The sequence below is a fragment of the Euleptes europaea genome, chromosome 2 (assembly GCF_029931775.1).
Source record: "Euleptes europaea isolate rEulEur1 chromosome 2, rEulEur1.hap1, whole genome shotgun sequence".
Classification (NCBI taxonomy): Eukaryota; Metazoa; Chordata; class Lepidosauria; order Squamata; family Sphaerodactylidae; genus Euleptes; species Euleptes europaea.
In genome coordinates, this window is record NC_079313.1 from 97,673,872 (window position 1) to 97,698,155 (window position 24,284).

General features: G+C 45.7%; 1 protein-coding gene across 1 annotated transcript in view; it reads left to right on the top strand.

The window, feature by feature from the left end:
- Positions 1-9,751: 9,751 nt before the first annotated feature.
- TAFA3 (TAFA chemokine like family member 3) overlaps positions 9,752-24,284 on the top strand; it is a 79,288-nt gene continuing 64,755 nt past the window's right edge. The window contains exons 1-2 of the mRNA XM_056844511.1: positions 9,752-9,843; positions 11,025-11,140. Coding sequence (XP_056700489.1) covers positions 11,026-11,140 — 115 coding nt within the window. The 5' untranslated portion in view covers positions 9,752-9,843; position 11,025. The remainder of the gene's footprint in view (positions 9,844-11,024; positions 11,141-24,284) is intronic.

Genomic DNA, 24,284 nt, shown 5'->3' on the forward strand with positions numbered 1-24,284 from the left:
AGAGAACTCTGAAAGGAAGACATACATTTTAATGTGATCCTCTAGTCTTGTACAGACAGCACCACTGAAGACAGTGCAATAGGGTCATCATGTTGTTGTTTTTTAACTCTAGCTGGAAAGAGTTAATGTTTTCCTGCTGGAAGATTACCACTCAGGGAAAAACCTTTAGGATATATAATAAGACAAGAGATTCTGCTCTTGGGTAGCCAAGCAGGTGGTCGCTGGGAGAGAGAACGAGAGGCCCAATATAATAATTTCTGCCTGGGGAAATAAACAATCTCAGCTTAGGGTAACACATTTGGAACTTTATTTTCAAACTCTTGCGGGGAGGTCCCTGTTGGATAGGAACAGTGATGGTGGACAGGGCAGCTTCATGGTATTTGCCACCTCAAGCAAAGTTTGTCTGTCGCATCCTTCCATGCTGGCTGTGGCTGGGACGGTGCTCAACTTTGTGACCTATCAGCAGCTTCCTCACTGTGCCCCTCCCCCAGCAGCTGCTTGGGTGGCTTTGGTGGAGAATCAGCCATGGTGTTGGCAGGCACAATTTATCTGACCACAGTCATTCCTGAAGATGCTCTTAACTGCCCACAGAAAAGCTAACATATAGGGAAAGGGTTTAACACTGCTGCCCCAATCCAATTTGGGCATGACCAGCAGTGCTTTTTAATAAGGTTAAAGAATGAACTCATGAACTCATGAAGCTGCCTTCTACTGAATCAGACCCTTGGTCCATCAAAGTCAGTATTGTCTAAGACCGGCAGCTGCTCTCCAGGGTCTCAGGCAGAGAAAGGTCTTTCACATCACCTACTTAAGCCCCTTTAACTGGAGATACCGGGGATTGAACCTGGGACCTTCTGCATGCCAAACAGATGCTCTACCACTGAGCCACAGCCCCCCCCCCCCAATGGAAAGATCCGGTTTATTATCTTCAGCATCATGTCTGCTGAGGGACCTTAGGATGGGTGTTGCGCTCTTTGCGAAAACATACAAACTTAAATTACGCAGAACAAAACTCAGAAAATTTTCCTGACCAAAGGTGCTCAGATCACACACACACACAAATCTGGAAAGTGGGAAATGGTTCCTTAAAAATCAATAAATCACATTGCTGAAATTAAACATGGTCCAAGACTCTTCTTCCTTCTAACAGTCTTTTTGGAGGGAAATTTTTTACCCATTTATTTTTTGCCTTTGTGGTTCTGAACTGGTAAGAGAAGCATCCTCATATTCTCCCTCTTACACACATAAGGAAGGTCTCCCATCTTGTATGAAACTCAGCTTTGGTCAGGAAGTATATTATTTGTTTATATAGCTTTTCCTCTCAAAAGGGCCTCAAGATAGCTTACACAAAATATATACTGACAGGCATATGAACAAATCACAGAATCGTTTATGACCTTCTGGTCTGTTCTGGAGGGCCTTTCCAAAAAATTGGGACTTTTATAGAGAAGGCCCATGAATGAGCTGAAGCTGATCTTACAAACCTGAAAGACTGAACAGCCAATAAGAGCTGTTGGGAAGAACGTAGTTGTCACACAGGATTTCAGTAGGTAACTTAGTGTACTCTAGAACACCATCCTTGTTAACAAGCTTCCCGCTATTTTGTCTGGTTTCAGTTCTAGGTTGGTCTCCCTCAGCCTCATGATTGGGGAAAGGGCCATGGCGTAGTAATAGAACATCTGCTTGGCATGCAGAAGGTCCCAGGTTCAATCCCCAGTATCTCCAGCTTGAAGGATTAGGTAGTAGATATTGTGAAAGACCTGTGTCTGAAAACTAGGAGAGTGACTGACAGTGTAAGTAGACAGTACCAACCTTGATGGACTAGGGTTTGATTCAGCATAAGGCAGCTTCATGTGTACATCCAGGTAGTCTTGCCTTTCCCCATATGAGTTACATGTGATTTTCTCTTGGTTCCTCTGATGGTTTTCCTCTCCAGGTTATTCATAGAATCATACAGTTGGAAGGGACCACCAGGGTCATCTAGGCCAACCCCCTGCACAATGCAGGAAATTCACAACTACCTCCCTCCCACACCCCTAGTGACCAGAAGATGGCCAAGATGCCCTCCCTCTCATCATCTGTCTAAGGTCACAGAATCAGCATTGCTGACAGATGGCCATCTAACCTCTTCTTAAAAACCTCCATGGAAGGAGAGCTTACCACCTCCTGAGGAAGCCTGTTCTACTGAGGAACCGCTCTAACTGTTAGAAAATTCTTCCTAATGTCTAGACGGAAACTCTTGATTTAATTTCAACCCATTGGTTCTGGTCCAGCCTTCTTGGGCAACAGAAAACAACTCAGCACCATCCTCTATATGACAGCCCTTCAAATACTTGAACATGGTTATCATATCCCCTCTCAGTCTTCTCCTCTTCAGGCTAAACATACCCAGCTCCTTCAATTTTTCCTCATAGGAATTGGTCTCCAGACCCCTCACCATCTTTGTTGCCCTCCTCTGGACACGTTCCAGCTTGTCGACTTTCTTAAATTGTGGTGCCCCAAACTGAACACAGTACTCTAGATGAGGTCTAACCAGAGCAGAGTAAAGCAATACCATCACTTATTGACCATTAATTTGTTTGACTTGTGCGAAGAAAGAATATCTCAGGATATCGGCAAAGAAATTGACAGTGGATCTCTGCTTGGTTCCAGGTCTTATGTGCTGATGATTGATGCTGAAACAAATTAACCTTATCCTCATTTCCTGTTCAAATATAATTAGGTTGATTGTTTAACAAGTCAGAACTTCAGTTCAATTAGAACATGTTTAACTAGTTTGAATTTGTTAAAATTCAATTATGCTACCTGCATAATGTTAATAACAAATTACAGAATTATTGAATTAACAAATCCTATTAGCAAATTATTGAAGGCTGATGTGTGTTTTGGGTGCGAAGCATGTTTCCATTCTCTTTGCAATCTTTGACAAACTTTTGCAGCAAGCAGAAATGGCCTGAATGTTTTAGCATTGAAAAAAAATCAGCATAGTTTTAAGTATAGCTTTAAATTACTTCCAGTGGCTGTAACATTTAACACAAACAATGGAGATTCAGTTACCCAGGTTAATGGTCAGACATATGAGGGAACAGTCCCAACTGCAAGGCCCAGAGGTTACAAATGTAATGTAAAGCTGGGTAGGCTTAGTTCTGGGATATCAGGCTGGTTTAGAGAGCCAGCGAGGTATAGTGGTTAAGAGCAGTGGACTCTAATCTGGAGAACCAGGTTTGATTCCCCACTCCTCCACAAGAGTGGCGGACGGTAATCTGGTGAACCAGGTTGGTTTCTCCACTCCTACACAGCTGGGTGATCTTGGACCAGTCACAATTCTCTCAGAACTCTCAGCCTCACCTACCTCACAAGACTCCTTAAAGGTAGAGAAAAGCAAGGTATAAAAACCAACTCGTCTTCAGCTTCATCTACTGCTACATATATTGGGCCCGTAATATGCAAAGAGTCCTCTACACATGACGAGTCGGCTTATGTTGCTAGTTTAATTATTTTGGGACCAAACAGTCTGGTGTATACCCAGGTTCCACTTGCTGCAGCAACATAATAAAGAAGGAAAAAATGAGACAATGCTCCCTTAGCAAGATGCAGTGATAGAAAGTAGGAGCAAATGCATAAAATAACCCTGAGCAAATGCATAAAATAACCCTGAAGTATAGCAACACAGCCCTAGCCATGCTACCCTTTGTTGTTGCCTAATTAGGGGTGAATGGAGAATCTAAGGGTGGGGAGAGAGAAAAACATGCATTACTGTATTCTGAAGAGAAGAGCCTGTTGGGCTGAGGTCTGGGCAAAAGGAAGAAAAACTGGCCTGGAGTAAAGAAGAAAATCAAAACTGAAACTATGAAGTTGGGGATCCAAGGCAAGGGATTCAGTGAAAGAGGGAAGGTCTGGGAGAATAAACCTCCTGAGAGTTGGAGAAGGAGGCTCGGGTACATAACAAGGGCTCGAGATGCCTTGGGTTGCCAACCTCCAGGTACTAGCTGGAGTTCTCCTGCTATTACAACTGCTCTCCAGCCGATAGAGATCAGATCACCTGGATAAAATGGCCACTTTGGCAATTGGACTCTATGGCAATTGGACTCCCCACTTTGGCAATTGGACTCCCCAAACCCACCCTCCTCAGGCTCTGCCCCCAAAACCTCCCGCCAGTGGCAAAGAGGGACCTGGCAACCCTAGAGATGCCCTTTTTGTCAGATTTGGAACAGCAGAGTTTAGGATATACAGTGGAATTAGACCACGAGTGTGAGGTCTGGTTTCCCATTGGTGTGCTTGAATTTTGAGTACTGAACTCAGAAGGATGTATAGGAGGCGAAAGGAGGACAGCAAGGTGTTTTGGGGTGGAGTAATTGAGTTACTGGGACGGTGGACAGGCTTTGACTGGCCTGACAAAGGCTACCTGAATTTGGGATTGTATTATTGGCATAAACTGTATAGTAAGGAGGGTTCTATATGCCCAAGTTATCATCCAGCAAATTTGAGTCAATTACTTCTGGGAGTGAGGGAACTTTGAGGCTGGGGACAATAAGGCTTTTAAGGTATTCCTTGGGACATTCTAGCAGGTGGACTACTCCAAGGTAAGGGGAAATTCCTGTTAGTTCAGGGGCTCCTACTTTGGCATTAAACTGCATGTAACAATTAAGCAACGGTGGGGAACTAGGGTTGCCAGCCTCCAGGTACTAGCCGGAGATCTCCTGCTATTACAACTGATCTCCAGCCGACAGAGATCAGTTTGCCTGGACAAAATGGCCGCTTTAGCAATTGGACTCTATGGTCTTGAAGTCCCTCCCCAAAACCCTGCCCTCCTCAGGCTCCGCTCCCAAAACCTCCCACCAGTGTCGAAGAGGGATTTGGCAACCCTATGGGGAACAGAAGAGCCAAATTCAATCTTAACACAAGTCCTCACAGGCAGACAGATTGTCCAGACTGACAAGGTGGCATGCAAGGGCAGGCTTTGTAGAATCTTGAGCTTTGCAGTTGGCTCCTTGAGTTGTGTGATGGAGGCCAGTCACCTGATCCCAGACAAGATAGAAACAGCAGCACGGGTGGTACTGCTGTGTGCAAGCTGCAGCAGCTATCTGGGCACGGAGTGGCAGAGGTCCTGGTTTGAGTCTCATTCCAGTACCTTAAAGTGGATCTCCCATTTGCTTTCTCACCTTGGGTGGACTGGCTTGAAACAGATTGTGGAGGCTGAGATGTGGGGAACTCAATGTAGGCAAAGTCAGATCTTGCTGGACCGGGCCGGGTCTTCTATCGCTGCTTCAGTGGGCTTCTGTAACTGCTTTTGCTTAATGTTGTAATCAGGGATGAATCTGTTGTCATTTGGAAAATCAAGCTTACTTTGTTCCTAGTGTCTCAGCTTTTCCGCTGAGTTGAGCATCTCGTATAATCACGCTGATTAATTGTTCACATTTTAAAACATGTCTTATTGAGTCGTTTTGTGTGTGCATGGTGGCTGCATGGCACTTAGCCAGATAGCTGTTATTAGTTCAGACTCACCATTTACTTGTTTGCTCCGTTTTTGAATCATGGGCAAGTCATGCATCATTGTTTAAATCAGTACATTTCAAATACCCATGCTGCTTTTGTGCCTGTGTAGTCAACAGCATTCATCAGTCTGGAGCATTTATGAAGTTGACACATGCTGAAGTCTTAGTAGATTGAACTACAGTTTCCAGATGGCAGTGAGAGAATGTACACAATTTAGAACTCACAACACATCCAGGCTCTGCTTTGGGAAGATAGGCATGAAAACAAAGCTGCCCTCTCCAAATCCTGCAGGCTCTAGGACAGGGGTGGGGAACCTTTCCCCCCGCCAAGGGCCATTTGGATATTTATAACATCATTCGCGGGCCGTACAAAATTATCAACTTAAAAATTAGCCGACCAAGCCCCAAGCAGACAGCTGCCCCAGTTGACCCCCAGATGACCTGCACGGGCAAGCAGGCAGGCATCCAACCAGTGGGGCACTCGCCCACCTGGTGGCACAGGATGGTCTGTTGCACCAGCCGGGCATAGCCGTCCAGCCACATGCCGGAGTTTCTCCTGTGCCGCATGGTCGGGGCCGGATTCTACAGCCGGCTCCTGCTACCGCCGCCTGCAGGGATGAAATGAAGACACACTGGCTAAGAACTTGCCCCCCCGCACAGATTCTGGCCCTGCCCCCTTTAACCCCTCTATTGTCGCCACTTCCGCCCCCAGCCCTCAGAATACGTACAGAGGGAATACGTTTCTCCATGGCTCAGGTGGAAAAGGGTTAACACAGTCTCTTGGGCAGTCCTAGCAGCTCCATAGCTAACGACTCTTCTGCAAGGGGGGGAAAAGGTTCCTTTTCTCGGCAAAACAAACTCACATCCGCCTTGAATAGAGGCTATTCCTGTCCGCAGGAGGGGGCGGATTGCCAGTCTTAGATCCTTCTGAGCTAGAGATCTGTCAGTACCCAAGAAGGGTCAGACCAAATGATTTCACAGGCCTTATATGGCCCCCGGGCCTGACGTTCCCCACCCCTGCTCTAGGATCACTAAGGAAAGTATCTTGTTGTTTTTTTCAGTTGGGTATGCGGGATGGACAGTGGAGGGAAAACAGGGATAGCCATGAGAAAGCAGTGTGAGAACTTGCATGTGTAAAGCACTTGTAATTTAGAACAGGGTTGAATGTTGGAATGGGGCCAGCATACCAGGATCGTGGTCTGTAATAAAGCAATTAAGAATTTTTGCAAGAGATTGAAAGATATAAATGCCCACGGATGTATAATTAGAAATCAAGTGTAAATTTTGACAAGGAGCGGTTGTGAACTAGCACTGTGTCCCAGCTGAGTCTGCGTGTCTCTGCCAATGAAATGAACTCACTTTTCAACTTACCGTTAATAAATTCTGATTGTGCACTAAAGTTTTACTGCTTCTCTAGTTGTTCACTCTGGACCCTGTTAGATCCCAGGAGATGATAAGCAAGGCCATAGAGTTGTCATTTTCTCTCCACATCACTGCTAACTTGAGCTTGCCTTGGCAAGGCCATTTTCTTTCTCTGTGCTTGCTATCCCTTGTATTTCCTGGGCCAAAAGGGCCAAGTGAATTAATAAGAAAGAGTTTGTGTATGAACTCGAGGAAATAAAATTCTGAATAGTGTATCAGTCAACAGTGATTGAATCACAAAGTCAGCATAAGCTTTTGTGCTCTGGCTAGTAGCCTAGCTCCCCTCCCCTTTCCTCTGTGGCTCTTGAATGTTGGCCATGCTTCCAGCCTAGCTTTCCAGATCCACTCAGAAATCCATTTAGCTGCTGCAGCCAGCCTTTCTTACCCTGGATGCGGCTGAAGTCCTTGGCCAGTCATTTTGCAGTATTTGGAAAGTACTTTGGAAAAGTGCCTGGCAGCAAGATGCCTGGCTTCCTCCTCCTCATGCCTGCTGGCACACTCTGCAGCTATACCAATTGTTCTATGATTGGCCTACCTGTGCCAGTAATTGCTGCCAGTCATTGCCAGACCATTTCACAACAGCCTTAGAATTAAAATTACCCAGGAGTTCAACATAATAGAATCTGGGTTCAACGCTCTGTTGTCCCACTTCTCTGTTATTGGTTTTCAGCAAGTCAGTGTCTCTTGGCATCCCTCTCATGCTTAGAAGGTGTGGAAAACTAAGGCTTCCCATACCATCTGGAAAATATAATTTTGATTATTAGAAATTAGAAATTTTGAGTGCAATATCCAAATTATATGAGAAGACTTCATTTCCCATAGATTCTATACATAAAGGTGATGTCAAGAGATACTTACTTGCCGAAAATGAACCAATGTATGTAGTTTGAGACAAGAATTTCCATCCAAGAATTTGGGCAGAGTTGCCCAAAGGGCGCTTTTCTCTTAATTTTTTTGGTACTGAATCATGCTAGTGGTATCTCATCATAATTAACATGCAACCACTTGGTAAGGTGGTCTGCCTAGCTAGTAAGACGTTTACTATACTGTGTCCTCTTTAGATTTCTGATCAGATGCAAAATCATGGTAAAATTCTCTGCATCCACTTGGGCAGGAAGATGCAGCTTGCAGGTTTCCCAACTGCAAGTTTTGAAGAGGATGAAACTGGGTTCAGCTTGACTTCATACTCTCAAACGTTGCTTGTGGATTTCATAATCCTGATCTCTTTTTATAGCAACTTTCACATGTTCAAAGGGGGGTATAATGGATGAGCATGGTGGGAACTGGATAGCTGTAACAAGCTCTGACCTTGCTAATGTGTCTTCACTAGAATGTTTGCAGAGAGCCTGCTGCATGCACACGGCTCAGTGTAATGGAGAGCCCTGGAAAACTAGAGAGAGTGGTACTAGGTTTTATACAGGCATTCCAATTAACGTGCATAGGTCAGTGTGGAGCTTGCTGCTGAAAGCTCCTTCCTCATGTTCATTATGCCTCCTTAGAACACCTAAAAAGTAAGGCCTTTGTTACCACATTTTACCACTTTGCAGCCAGTGGGGCTTATGATAAACTGTGCCTTTCAAGAGGGGAGGGGGAGCCTCTTCCAAGGGGAGGGGCTGTGGCTCAGTGGTAGAGCATCTGCTTGGCATGCAGAAGGTCCCAGGTTCAGTCCCCAGCATCTCCAGTTAAAGGGACTAGGCAAGTAGGTGATGTGAAAGACCTCTGCCTGAGACCCTGATGAGCCGCTGCCAGTCTGAGTAAACAATACTGACTTTGATGGACCAAGGGTCTGACTCATTATAAGGCAGCTTCATGTGAGAAAAATATCAGGCAGTGGCCAAAACTTGAGGAAGATGCTTTATTGAATGGAAATACGGCCTGTTACACTGACAGGCTCTTTTGTTTAGCTATGCTTCTGTATGTGATAGGCCAGCACTCAGATAACTCTAGTGTCAGAAGCTTAACGTGCAGCCTTTTCTTTCCCCTCATTTAGAAGAGTGTTCCTTTCAATAGCTTTTACTAATTTTGCTACTTGTCTCTTAAACTTGTCGACATTAAACAATCCAACCATGTTTCCCAAATGTTACTGTGAGTGCCACTTCATAAGTCCCATTGAGTTCCTTTGCCAGAAGAATTTACACCACGCAGGCTTGGATTTGGGGATTAATTGGTAGACTTGAAATTGTCTTCTTAACATTAGCTTTTATGGTTTACATTTGTTATATCTGTTGTGAGCTGCCCTGGAAGAGTAGAGAACAATGAAAGAGGAACACAGTGGGTAATAAGACAAAATCCAAAATGCTAATGAGCACCACACTGTATACACTCATTTTAAAGAGCTGCATATATCCAGTCGGGAGGAAAAAATTCTCCAGGAAGAATCCAAAAGCTTAATGAAAATGAAGTTTTACAATCTTTCTTAAATGATAGCAGAGGGATCCAGTGGGAGGTTGTTCTACAGCCTGAGGGTGTTTCAGAGGGCCTCACTTTTCGTTTGGAATACATCACCTCCCCCTATTCCTTGGGAGCCAATTCAGAGGGTCCTGGGTTTGTGGCAACATATGTTTGGAGTGATCCATATTGACTTTCTAAGCACAGTGGAACGATTGTGTGATTGCTTCTCTGTGCAGATTATTCCCAGTTTTTGAAAACTCCTCCACCTTTCACAGTACTTCCAGAGACGGTATAGTTAAAATATTTTCGGGTTGTGTGTGAGAAGACCTCTATATTTTCAAGCTATGGATTATTTCTGAGTCTGGCAGTAGCTCTCTGGGGCAATAATTTTTGCTGGTTCTGTCCATGGAAACATCTAAGTAGCTGTTTTCTTTCTTCACTTTCAGATGCACTGATGTTTGCCCTTCTTCACAAATACCGAGTCTATCTGATATTGGCAAATGCACAGACGGTAGCTGTGAATCCCTAGTAGGAGGTAAATAAAATTGCTTAATTGTTTGTTGGAATGATGGCCCTTTCGCTGCCTTCTCAAGAGGTGTTGCTGTGAGAAAGCTGTTTGAGTCTTGGAAAAAAGGACTATTTTTAAACAGGTGAACACATCAGCGGATGAAAGGGGAAAGGGTTTCAAATGCCAAGTTGTCTTTAAACCATTCTCTCTTCTCCCCACCCCCCTTACCTTATTTGAGTCCAAATTTTTTATTTATGGACTGAATTTTTACTCTGCTGCTAAATATTAGATTTCTTCTCTGGTGAAGTTAGTGGGGAGATTTTTTTTGTAAAACTACTACAGAACCTGGCCGCAGAAAGAGAATACCCGTAAGTCCTGATGCAACTGGAGCAAACTAGTTATTTGGAAATTTAAACAGTGTCGATCTTTAGTAGTTGCCCAGAACTGCCTGTCCTTTCCAAACTCTTTATGAACCGCAGCTCAAGGAAGTGGTGCTTACAGCACTGGTGCCATTTGCTGTGTTCAAGGACAGGTTATTATCATGACACTTGCTCCGTGTTAATCTCCAGTAATTGCTTGATAAATGGCCTGCCCCACTAAAGTGTATGATGTGCCCTAGAGTATGCACAGAGAATATATGATTTTTCCTTAGAAACTTTACCTAACTCTACATTTTAAACAAATGTGTAGGGGGTTTTATAGATCCCTGTGGTGCAGAGGGGTAAGGTGCAGTACTGCCGTCAAAAGCTCTGCTCACAACCTGAGTTCGATCCTGATGGAAGTCGGGTTCAGGTAGCCGGCTCAAGGTTGACTCAGCCTTCCATCCTTCCGAGGTCGGTGAAATGAGTATCCAGCTTGCTGGGGATAAAGGGAAGATGACTGGGGAAGGCACTGGCAAACCACCCCATAAACAAAGTCTGCCTAGTAAACATTGGGATGTGACGTCACCCCATGGGTCATTAATGACCCGGTGCTTGCACAGGGGACTACCTTTACCTTTTACCTGGGGGGGTTTATAGACTGTGATTTTTGTCAAACGTTGTAGTTTAGAAATGCTGAAACAATACACTGTATAACTTCTGAAAAAGAATGACGTAATCTAGTCTGCCTGAGATGAAGTTGTAGCTGTTTCTTTCAGCAATTTGGCCCTCAGGCTCTCCATCCCTGTCATTTGGATTTTAAGGGTTTTTTTTGTCCTTCCATGGCAGAATGAGTGAGAGGGATATCCGAAGCTTGAGCAAAGGGGTATTGGTGCTTTCTCTCTGCCTTATAACGCTATGGGGAAGGCTGACGCTGGCCTCATCACACCACAGAAGCCATTCAGGTAGGCCCAAGGCTCTTTCCAGCTGTGCAGTAGTATTGTAGCTTTGACTAAATGGTGCTGAGTGTTAATTTGTCTGTATTCACCTCCCGTAGAGCAGTTGTGACTGGTCTTTCTAGGGAGGCTGAACTGATCATTCTGAGGGGTGTCAAACTCATTAGTTACGAGGGCCCGATATGACATAAATGTCACTTGGTCGGGCCGGGCCATGCCTCTCCAGCCCAGATCAAGAGTGGGGGAGGGGTGGCTGCCTCGGCTGGTTCGTGGGCAAGATTAGAGGTCTCAAGGAGCCGGTTCCGGCCCACGGGCCGTATGTTTGACACCCCTGCTCTAAAAGAGTGTGAACTTGGGGGAACATGTAAGCTACTGTTACATTAAGAATGTTTCTCGTAGCTTCAACAAGCCAGCAGGTTTTTCACTGTTGGAGAAGGGAAGAAGAAGCCAGCCCCATGTGCGCTTCTTCCAGCACTGAATGTAATGTAGGTGGGGCAGAGGTCCTTCCTGTCCATGCTTCTGTGTCAGCATTGCTTTCTGTCAGGCAGAGCTGAGATGAGCGCTTCTGCCTTTTTCAGAAGGGGTAGAAATTGGATGCAGTTTGGTACTCGTTTCTCCACTTCCAAGACATTGCAATGTCGACCCGGTTGAGGAATTACGTGGCACATTGCAAGTCTTCCTTAGCTAACAGGACCTGCAACCTTTAGAGCAGCTTCTGCTATGTTACTCTTCTTTGTATATAGACTCTGGGCCAAAGCAGGTGAGATACTGGGAGTTCTGTCTATGGATCTCCCAGAGTTTTTTCTTTTTTTTTTAAGCACCTGGTGCCGGGGGCCCTAACTCATATCTGGATGATAGCATAGCAAATGGGGATTTAAGTCATTTTCCCAATCTGAAACACCCCTGTAGTACTCCAGAGTGCCCCACTGAGAAAACATACAGGTCCTAATATGGGAGCTAATATAAATTCATTGCAGTGGGGCCAATACTAGCCCTGCCCATCTGTTTTTGTGGGGAAACCTCAAGCTCTCCCATGCCAGAGTCCCCGGTTTGAATTGCTGATCTTCCAGCATCTTGGAACTCTCATTATCTTTATCTGGTTTGGCCCTCAAGGGAAACTCCTAAGAGCGTGTTGCACTGTGTCCGAACAACTGTCATAAACTGTGAACCTGGTAGGTTTCCTGCTGCACACAGTATCATGTTGCTTGTGGAACACTGTGAAACTTAATGAAACTTGACCCATATAGATAAAATAACTACTGCTATGTCTGTCTGTTAAGGTGTGGGGATTTTTTAAAAAGTGAAGGTTTGGGCTTAAAGCCAAGGTAATATCTTGTAATATTTATGTTTGTAACTCCCTCTTGGAGGTTAGAATGACCCCCTTGTTGATGACCTTCTGGAGATCAGTTTAAGATGGTTCTTTTCTGGCCTTTGAGGAGGGCTGCGTGAATCATCTCACAAAAATCTATTCTTGACAAGCTAAAGTTTTGATTTTTATTTATGCTATTTTTGTTGTGTTTATTATTTTTGTAAACTGCCTTGATTGCTGCTTGAGTAAGAGAGCAGTATATAAACCTTATAAATTAAGATATTCTTGGACATATTTGGTCTTACTGGGAATGCAAGAGAAACTTGAGAAACATTTTATGAATTCTACTGTACTGGATGTAGCATTTCATTTTTAGTTTTCAGATTATTAAAAAACAGTAGTAAATTCTACAACTGTCTATGCTCTTAGGTTAGCTGCATTAATGTTTTATTTGTATTGGTCATGGAGAAAAGTATCTGGTTTTTATGGAGATCATCTTAGGATCAGTCACCAGCATCTCCAGTTAAAAAGATCAGGTAGTAGATGTTGTGAAAGATCTGAATCTGAGATCCTGGAGGACAAGTGCCAGTCGGAGTAGACAATACTGACCTTGATAGACCAATGGTCTGCCTCAGAATAAGACAGCTTTGTGTTTATTCTGTCGTGTGTGCTCAGACATAAGCTGTTGACTAAAATCTACAGGCAGAATAATTGTCTGTATCCTGGCCAGGTGCTGGAGGCACAGATAGCAAGCTATGGTGCCAGTCACTTTCTCCCACTATTTTTTTTTTTTTTTTGCTACTGCGGAAGAAACAGGATTTGTGTGGCTTCTTGTATGGTAGTGTCACCAGAATAATGAAACAGTGACCTTAAACTGCATTAGGACTAATTTGCTTCTCCGATCATTTCAAGGTGCAGCATAGACCTTTAAATCTGTAAGCAGCCTGCAGCCAGCCTGCCTAAGAGAAGCTTCTGAGTGTTGTTTGAGGTCTGGGTAGAGTCTGGATGGGGGGCGGGCAATTGGGTCCATCACTGGCTGTTCAGATGATTTAGGGGCAATTGGGTCCATCACTGGCTGTCAGCCAGTCAGCTCTCAAGCAGCTTCCTGTAGCCCTGCCCCAGAGGTTGGCCTATCATGGAACTTGTAGGGCACGCAGACCTGCGGGCTTCAGTCTTGTCCTGGCAAACAGCTCAGATGAAAAGGAACAGGCTGCAGAGGTGCTTGGCATTCACCAACTCTCTCTTGGCAAAGACCCACCCTCCCATCCCATGCTCTTGGTGTTTATTAACCGTTTGGCTACTCATCTTTCACCATGACTGCAGTGGGTCTCTGGGAAGAAATTTTACCCAGATCTAACTAGCTGATAGGCCCTGGGGTTTTCACCTTTCTCATAATGAAGAATATATTTACTGTGTATGCTGGTTTGCATTGTTAAAAAGAGCATGATGATCATGACTGGCTGCTGGCGTTTAGGCATTGGCTGGGGAACATTGTGCAGGGTGGGCTCCTTGCATGACAAAAAGGAGAATCCCCTTAAGGGGCTCTGGGTGGGGGCGAGGCACAGGTCAGCCACCTGGGGGCTGGCCATGCCTGCAGGAGGATGGTGATGGCTAGGATTAGCGGTTTCCACCTCTACCAGGGGAGTTGCTGGCAGTGGTTGGGCTGTCAACCGCACCTGCTGTCTTCAGACTCTGCCAAGATCTGAGGAACCTGTAATCAATAAATTTGTGGCCTGATTCCTCCCAGCTTTGGTGTGTTTGTGTTATCTCTCCACCCCACCCCAATGGGCTGGTCTGCACTCCAGGCACAATATATCTGACCTAGTTGTTTGCATTATTTTCAGAGAGGAAAAATTGAGATCTTGCTGGCAGCAAGGTAGCAGCAACGGAGGCTGCCTTTTTTTCTCCTCCTCTTCCTACAGGTTCTTAGCCTGGGTGGGGCCAGAGGCACGAGCTGAGGGGCAGTAGCCAAAGGGCTTTTGACCCATGACTCACAGTTTAGGATTTGCAGTAGGCAGCTAGGCAGAGCTGATCCAGTCTGATTGTGTTTTGTTTTGTTTTTGTAATTAGGTCCCTCCCCCTTTTGTAAGTTGCTTTGGATCATTTGGGAAAGTGGGCTAAAATGCTTAAATAGAGTACGATTCTCAGTCATGAACATGCTATTGTTTGGGGTACAGGAACGATTCCAAATTTGGGGTTTTGATTTTTCAGAGATTGGCAAGTGCATGCAGTTAACGTAGCAACACACATGTACTGTGTATGCCAGAAACCTGCCTCGCTGTTTCTCCCATCTCTGAACAGAGTGCTATGAAACCCTAGGCAGAAGGAGAGTCGGATAGGATAACTTCAAAGGGTTTCTTCCTGAGTCTTGCTTCCCTAATTGCTCCATGCTATAGGGAGCAATTAAAAGAGAGTGGCTGCCTCAGGGAAGTTCTGGAGCCGTTCCTATTCACAGGCTTGGGGGAGCCTCTTTAGTTTACTGCAGGTGCCCAGATCCTGTTGCTGCTGTCTAGCATGTGTCTCAGAGTGTGGTAGGAATTATAAAGAGAGAGAGACAGAGAGATCAAGAAATGCATAATAAGCACCTGTCTGGGGAGAATAAAGGCAAATGCTGCTTCAGTCTCCCAGGCATGCCTGCAATGTAGCCATCTGAGTTGTAAATACAGTTCTGTCATTTTTAGTATGCAAGTTATTTTCAGTTCTCATTTGGAAGCCGAATCCATTCTTTTCTGGGAGGGGGGAGCTGATAGAAGTTGAGGAATTACCTGCTGATTAGGATGTGAATTCCATTCACATAGGTTGCATCTTGAACCAGAGTTCAACTGGCCTCTGTGCCTGGAAGTGGGCTGTAATTGTAGGCTTCTGAGATTAGCAGAGCTTATCTAAAGTGGGTCTTTGGCATGCTTTGGCTTCCTGCCCAAGGGAATGTTCCTCCAAATGGCTTAACGAGCCAGTGTGGGGCAGTGATTAGAAAGTTGGACAGTAGCCGCTCATGATCTGGGGCTCCAGGAATATCCCAGACTCCACCACTGTTAAGAGAAAGGGGGAGGTGGTACCCTTACCAGCAGATATCAAGTGATGGTGCTGGTGCTGCTGGGGCCACAGCTGTAGCGCTGTGTAGACACACAGCTTCCAAGAGGCCACTGGAACCTGTGCTTGTGCCTGGTTCCAGTAACCACTCAGAAGCCGTGCTCCCGTATGGTGCTACTTCTGTGGCCCTGACAGCTGTCTTGCCATTGTCACTGCCTTCTTTTCCTCCTTCACTGATGTAGGCTGGGATATTCCCTGTGTCACTCCTCACAAACCACGGGTACTGTTGGACTGAGACTGGGAAGATCCAGGATCAAACCGTGAAGCAAATTGAGTGACCTTGGGCCAGTCACTTGCTCTCAGCGTAGCCTATCTTAGGAAACTGCTGTTCCTCAGTGGTATACAAGCTTTACATGCAGAAGATCTCAGATTCTTTCCCTGGCATCTTCAGTTAAAGCAAACGATGCGATCAGCCTCAGACCTGGAGAGCTATTACCATTCAAAGTAGACAGTGCTAAGCTTGAATAGACCAATGTTTTGATTCGGTATAAGGCAGGTAAAGATGTGCTGTCTAAAAACCTGCCTGATGATGGAAGGGCTAATTGCCTTTCTAATGCAGAGTGAACATGAAATATTGTCAGAATTTTCCAGCAATACTTTCATGTTTTCTGGGAGCGCTCCTCTTAATTACTTAATGCAGTGGTGGGCAAACCACTGCTCGCGAGCCGCATGCGGCTCTCTGGCCCCTTGAGTGCGGCTCTGGAAAGTGCCCTCCTCCTCCCCCCTTTCCCTCCCCTCACAGCGTGGCCGGGTTTTGCACGCGGCGCTCGAGGGCCGGCAGTGCCAAGGTGGCCAGTGGCAGCCAATCAGCGGGCGGGATTTTTCGCGCTGGTTTTGGCTGGCGGAGGAGGCCGAGGCCGAGGCGCTGCAGACAGGCGGACGGCACGCCGGCCGGGGAGGGAAGGAAGGAAGGATCCCAGGCTGCGGCGGCGAGAAGGAGGATGTCGGGGCCCAGGGGGCGAAGCCATGTTTGATTCATTTGTACTCTCTTTTTGGGATTTGTACTCTCTACATGCACATTTTCCCCATCCAGATTCTCAAAATTCTGCATGGGGGGGTTATTGGCCATTTATGAATGGGAGGTTTTGCCTTGGATTTGCCACTCAGATACACATTTTCCCCATCCAGATTCTCAAAACTCAACAATAAGCCCCCCTGCAGAGTTTTGAGAATGTAGATGGGGAAAATGTGCATCTAGAGAGCGGCAAATCCAAGGCAAAACCTCCAGTGCATGAATGGTTGTTAAAAGGCGTTTTGGCTCTCAAAAGAAATCTCAGTCGTTGTACTGTTGATATTTGGCTCTGTTGACTAATGAGTTTGCCGACCACTGACTTAATGGAACACTCCCATGTTTGGAAATTGAAGCGAGGGGAACAGAAAATCTGAAGTCTGAGCTTTCTTAAGGAACAAGAACAAGTACATGTGTATCAGATAAATAAAGTTGTAATTGTAAAATGCATATGTATATATGAATATCAAGTCAGATAATTGATCCATCTAGTTCAGTATTATCTGTTCTAGAGGTGTCTACCAATGATCTTCTAACTGCAGATGTTCTGGATTGAATTTGGTGCCTTCTGTATGCCCCACATGTACTTTATCTCTCAGCCTTAGTTCCTTGCTGCTGCAATATTTTCAGTATGCACCTCATATTGAACAATACAATGCTGTTCACTTGCATTGAGGGATTAATAGTGATCTCTAATCCTGTGGATTTCTAAGATGACAACATTGAAGCATGCCAACCTCCAGGTGGTGGCTGGAGATCTTCTGGAACTACATCTGATCTCCAGGCTACAGAGATCAGTTCCTCTGGAGAAAATGGCTGCTCTGAAAGCATTATGCCCTGCTGAGGTCCGTCTGCTCCCTAAACCATGCCCACCCCAGGCTCTGCCCCCAAAATCTCCAGGAATTTTGCAACCCAGAGCTGGCAACCCTAACTCTTCTACATCTTAGAAACTTGTGAGCCTTCTACCTTTACCACTCTGTAGGCTGGCCCTTAGCCATCTTGCTACATGACATTGGTGGGTCTCCCCAAGCCTCAGGAAGGGGATGGGAAAGGGGTTGCTCCTTCTCCATTCCTCAAGTCAACAGCTTTCTTGCTCTCTCTCTCCACTCCTTTTTTGCCTTTCCCCAGGAGCCTGCCTTTAAAGATCCAAATAGCCCTACCCCTTCTCTGGGCTTACCTGGCCTCCTCCTGAGGGAGGGTGGTGATTTGCTCCTCCCCTGTCCCTCCTACTGGTCTGCTGGATGGCCCCTCCCTCCAGCTGACCCCCCTCCTGCTCCATTGGCTATGCTAGGGGCTTGGTGGTGTGGTTAAGAGCGGTGGACTCCAATCTGGAGAACCAGGTTTGATTCCCCATTCCTCCACATGAGCGGTAGAGGCTAATCTGGCAAACGAGGTTGGTTTCCCCACTCCTACACATGAAGCCAGCTGGGAGACCTTGGGCTAGTCACAGCTCTCTTAGTGCTCTCTCAGCCCCACCTACCTAACAGGGTGTCTGTTGTGGGGAGGGGGAAGGGAAGGTGATTGTAAGCCAGTTTGATTCTCCCTTAATTGGTAGAGAAAGTCAGCTTATAAAAACCAACTCTTCTCCTCCTCCTCCTCCTCCGGGGTAGACTGCCAGCTGTCAGTCCCCACCACTGCTTTTCCCTGGCTTGCCCTTGTGTTGGCTTCTCTGGCCTCACCCTTTTCTGACCTGGCTGTGGAGGCTGCCATCCTCCTTGGGCTGTTCCTGAGTTGGGTCCCAGCTCCCCCCCCTCGTGCGTGGAGTTCTGATGCCAGGTAAGGGCACTGTATGTTGGTTCCGTCCTTCTTCCCATGCCCCAGCCACGTCGGTACTGGCTGCCTCAGGCCCAACCCTACTTCCAGGCCTTGTGTTGTTACCTGGGAGAGTGCCATGCTCTCTCTGTTGGTGGGAGCGGGACCTCCAAGAGCTGTGTCTTCCTCTGTGTCAGTGGAGGGTCTGGTCCTGAGTCTGGCAGCGTGTTCAGTCAAAACACTTTCAAAATTAGGACTTTGTATGCCACAAACCATAATAAAAAGTTCCTCAGCACAAAAAGGACTGTTTTGAAGAGGGTACCATTATTTTGTTTGTTTTTATGCTACAGCGTATGGTGTACTTTCCCCACAATCCCCATTTCTTCAATTTGCAGAAGTTTGCACCCATTGGATAAATGTTTACCCCTTTTGTAGTCGTTGTGAAGGGGGAGAAGCACTCTCTTTAGGTTCTGTTCTGCAGAGTTCCATTAAATTTGAAAAAAGATTGTTGGAGCAAAGCTCCTGTATTATAGAGAGAACAAATCCTGATCATGATGGAGCAGGTGGAAAACATTCTTCCCCAATATTCACACTTGTCTTTGCAGAAGTGGAAGCAGCTGCTTCTAATATGTGAGAGAAGATATGAAAAGTCTTACTGCCACTACATTTGCTAATGTATGACCTTACATCCAACCCCTCTTTCATTTCTGCTGTTTCATTCTGATCCTAAAATCCTTAATTTAGTTGCTAAAAAGCAACCTTATCTCCCTGTGTGACTATTTCAGACTAATGAGCATCCATGTTCTATCCTCTTGCTAACCTATAGTAGATACATAATATTTAGAAAAAACCGCTCCTCGGTAACACTGTTCAGAATTATTTCTGGAAATACCCTAGGAAGTCATGATCTATCTGCGGTTTCCCTGACTGATCTCAAAGGAATGATCTGCGGATTGTGATGAATGAACAAACTTTCAGTTAAAAGAAGAGGTATCCTTTGAAGATACAGATTTGTAATAATTTGGTAATATGATTATTCAGATACAAGAGTTTTGTTTCACCATAGTAATTATGATTATAATGTGCCATTCAGACTTGAACCAGATAGACTCGGGTAGGTAAGTTACTAACAGTCCACTATGCTTTGGTAGTTTATCTTACCATTCTTCTCAGCTAAGTGCAGAATCTTCCACTACCTCTGGACTTTGGTGTGATGATAGATTGGATATTATCCACTATGCTTTAACATATGCTAAAAAGAAGTGATTACAGCTCCTAACAAGTTTGAGCATGTTGTACTTATTCAGAGGTAGTAGCTAAGCAGTAGTTGCTAGAGAAAACCAACGTGATAAACATATATGCTGCTTTGAATAACATGACTTGTTAGTAGCCAGCCTTATATATTATTTGTGGTTAGCAGATTTTAGAGTACTGTGCAGGCAAGGGTGGTATGATCCCAGGGGGGAGGGGTGTTTTTGAGAGCTGAGCAGTGAGGCCTAATTAAACTTGCAGTATCCAATCCCATCTTCATATCAAGGACAAGGATGAGTCTTTGACACCCCCCCACTTCAGCCTTGATTCTGCTGTGCAATGCCAAGTCTATAAGGAACAAGCACTCCCTCTTTTATGATGTTTCAGTAGATCAGGGGTCCCCAACCTTTTTTGAGCATGTGGGTAAATGTGGAATTTGGACATGGCGTGATGGGCACAGCAACAAAATGGGTACCGCAAAATGCAGCATACAAACAAGGATAAAAGAACATGAAAGATACTGCAGACTTGGCCAACCTGAGAAATCAGCAGTGGCTGAACATGGACTGACACAAACAGGACACAGGGTCTTAGTCCAAGACACTGAAAGACTGGACAGTTCTACCAACTATTTTGTCAGATTGCACAGAGAAGCCATTGAAATTCATAAACATCAGCACAACTTTAACAGAAAAGAAGAGAGTTTAAGAATGAATAAGGCTTGGCTTCCTGTCCTGAAAACCTCCAGACTAACAAAGACTACAGTCCACAATTGCCATGCGGATTAGCTTTGGATTTCACACATTAATAGATCACTTCAAGATACAATGGTTCCATATAGGGCTGTTGAATTAAAAAAAAATCGGTATAGTTTGGATTCGGCTGAATTCGGCCCGTTTAGATTTGGCATATGCCGAAGTCCGAATTCCCCCGCTTCGGGTCCGTGCAATTCGGCGGGAATTCAAAGTTCGGAAAAAAAATTCGGCCGAATAAAGCCATTAAAAACACAACCGTGCCTTTCCGCGGCTCTGGGGGGGGGCATTTTTGGGGGTAGAGGTCCCAAACTTTCAGCAGAGCTTCAAATGACGTTTCTTGAAAGACCCCCCAAGTTTTGTAAAGATTGGGTCAGGGGGGTGAGATATGGGCCCCAAAAGTGGTCCCCCCACCCTTAATGTGCATCTCTGAGCAGAGCTTGCCGCCCACGCACAAAGCTCCCAGCCCCGACAAGCAGCTGAGATGTTTTTTATGAATGAGGGAAAACCTGAAGACACACAACTGAAACCCCCCCTCAAACCATGGAGAGACTCGAGGGGGAACACACACCCCAGGCAGAACCGGCAAAAGCCCCCTTTGGCTCCCCCCCACCCACAGAAACTGCTCCCTCCCCACACACACACAGACTCTGCTTCCCCCTCACACACACACACAGGAGAAAAATTATAGATTAAAGCCCCCAAAGGGGTCTTACTGTGGCTGTCTTCTGTTCCATCAGGAGGGGCTGGGGAGGACTTGTAATCCAAGACGATTCCAATTAGGCACGGGAGGTTTTGCTCTGGAGATGCACAGGATCAGCTGATCCATTCATCCCAATAGAGGAAAGGGGAAAGGGGAAAGCTCATATCTCGGGACCCCCTGACCCAATGTTTACAAAACTTGGGTGGTCTCTTAAGAAGGCTTGCCTGAAGCTCTGCTCAAAGTTTGGGATCTGCACCCCCAAAAATGCGCCCCCTGAAGCCATGGAAAGAGAAAAGGGGGGAGCCGATATTTCTGCCCCCACTGAACCCATCTTTACAAAGCTTGGGTGGTATCTTAAGAAGGATTGTCTGAAGCTATGCTGAAAGTTTGGGGGCTGTATCCCCAAAAAAGCGCCCCCTGCAGCCACGGAAATGGAAAAGGGGGGAGGTAAAAGGGGTGGAGCCCATATCTCGAGACCCCCTGACCCAATGTTTACAAAACTTGGGGGGTATCTTAAGAAGGCTCATCTGAAGCTCCACTGAACGTTTGGGGTCTGTACCCCCAAAAATGCGCCCCCTGCAGCCATGGAAAGAAAAAGGGGGGAGCCCATATCTCGGGACCCCCTGACCCAATGTTTACAAAACTTGGGTGGTCTCTTAAGAAAGCTTGTCTGAATCTCTGCTGAAAGTTTTGTGTCTGTACCCCAAAAAATACGCCCCCTGCAGCCACAGAAATGAGCGAATGTGCACAAGCACCCCCCCACACACAGGAAGATTTCCCTCTCTCTCTCTCTTTCCCCGGCCCGGCCGCACATCAGCTGATTCCTCCAGTACTCAATCCTGACTGATTGGCCAGAAGGAGACCCGGGGGAAGAGACTGCTGCTTACTGACAGTTATGCTGCTTACTGACGGCTGAATTTGCCAGACTTATTCGTGAACTCCTGAACTCGCTGAATTCGGCCCCCCCGGTTGCCCGCCATTTTTTAGTTCGGTTCGTCCCGAACTAAAAACCACCGAATCAGGAGAAATTCGGCTGTTTTTCAGTTCGGGCCGAACCGAATCAACAGCCCTAGTTCCATATTAACATACCACACCCTCATTAGCACATTATCTTGATACTTACAGGACAATGATTAGCACATTACCTTTGATAGTTTTTGCAAAACAATGGTTCAGCTCAAACCCAACCCCTTTCTGACTATATATTACTCTTCCTACACACTTGACACTGAGAGACACTGTCCTTCAGTGTTACTCCTCTGAAGATGCCTGCCACAGCTGCTAGCGAAACGTCAGGAAAGAAAATACCAAGACCACGGTCACACAGCCCAGATAACCTACAAGAACCGCAAAATGGCTTCTACAGGAGGTGGAGCCAGCCACAAAATGATTCCCACAGCTTAACTTCAGTAACATAGTATAGATCCATGTGCTATGGTGGCAGTTGCTTCCAAAGCAACATTTTTAAAAAATCTGCACAGCCAATCAAATCTCCAGTAGTCAATGAGAAGCCTTGCTGGGCAAAAGCCCTACCTAGCCCCACCCACTTCCTGAAAAGACTTGGTGGGCACCAGAAAAAGTGTTGGTGGGTGTGATGGTGCCCTTGGGTACCACATTGGGAACCCCCTGTAGTAAAGGATAGGATTGTACTGTCATGCCTGACTGAAACTAGGATGGAAGACTCTGATAATGTCATTCTGTCTCAGGTAATTCTAGTCCTCCATCAACCCTGCATTGGGGGACAGGGACTGCTTTGATTCTCTGTAAGTCTTTCTCCCTTTGCAGAATCCCTGTGCAGACTTTAGCCATCCTCGATTGTATGTATGTGGTGTTAGGTTTCAATGACAGATTGGGCATTTGGCTGAAGTATAGTCTGTGTAGCTCATTAGTGAGTGCTCTGTCTGAGCTTGCAGAAATGGTCTTTGGCCTGGCGGTGTGGGAGAGGCCCAGGATGATAGGCTTAAAACCCTTCACAGTCTGGGATATTGATACATGAAGGATTCTTTCTGATACATGAAGGATTCTCTCTGCATGGCAGCTCCTTTCTAGCAGGGCTTTTTGCCATGGAACCTTGCCAGATTACCCTGGGCACATTCTACTCTCTTAGCCTAACCTACTTCACAAGGTTGTTTTAGCAGCCTAGCCTACCTCACAAAGTTGTAGCAGAGGGGAGAACAATGTGATAAGCTGCTTTGGGACCCAACAAGGGAAAAAATACCATGGCAGGTGGATTGGAAGGAAAAGAAATTTAACAGTGGTTGAATCCTTCCTCTAGCAAATCACATGTTCTATTAGACAAGTCTTTTAAAAACCATAGGTAGGATTTTGTTCTAGCAATGGTTATGCATTCTTTTGGTGAAAGAACCCATCTGCTAATGCAAAACGCTTTTACCATTGATGTCAGTAGAAGTGTCCATGATACAGAGGGGTGTATCCCCCATGGAAATAACCATGTAGGAAATTCGGCATGTATTAAATGTATCCCTTAGTTCTGGATATGTAGCTCATCCATGTAAGCCACTTTGGCTCCCCATTGGGGCGAAAGGTGGGATATAAATTAAATAAATAAATAATCAATAAATGTTTTTTCCTAACTAGACAAAGAAGATGAAGCTATCTATAAAACAGATTAAGTGTAGGTGCATTTTAAATGATTAAATACTTTCCAGACTTATGAAAACCTCACTTTAATTTAAATTTAAAACAATTGGGGTTACCGCACTTATATTCCTAGCGATGTATTAAGGGTTTGAAAATGTTATAAAAAATACTGTTTACACTAGGGCTGTTGGAAAAAAAATCGGTAAAATTCGGATTCGGCAACATTCAGCCTGTTTTTATTCGGGAAATGCCGAAGTCTGAACTCCCCCACTTCGGGTCCATGCAATTCGGCATGAGATCCGGAGTTCGGGGGAAAATTCGGCCGAATAAAGCCATTAAAAACACAATTGCGCCTTTCTGCGGCTCCGGGGGAGCATTTTTTGGGGGTAGAGGTTTGAAACCTGAAGCATAGCTTCAGAGGACCCTTCTTGCAAGAACCCCCAAGTTTTGTAAAGATTGGGTCAGGGGGGGCTGAGATATGGGCCCCGAAAAGGCCCCTCCTTAATGTGCATCTCTGATAATGGGGGTTTGCAATTAGCAGAGCTTGCCGCCCACGCCCAAAGCTCCCAGCCCCAACAAACGGCTGCGCTGCGGGGAGCAAGGGCCCCCTGCAGCCACGGAATGGCTCGAATGTGCACACGCACCCCCCCCAAGGGGGATCTCTCTCTCACACAAACAGATACTCT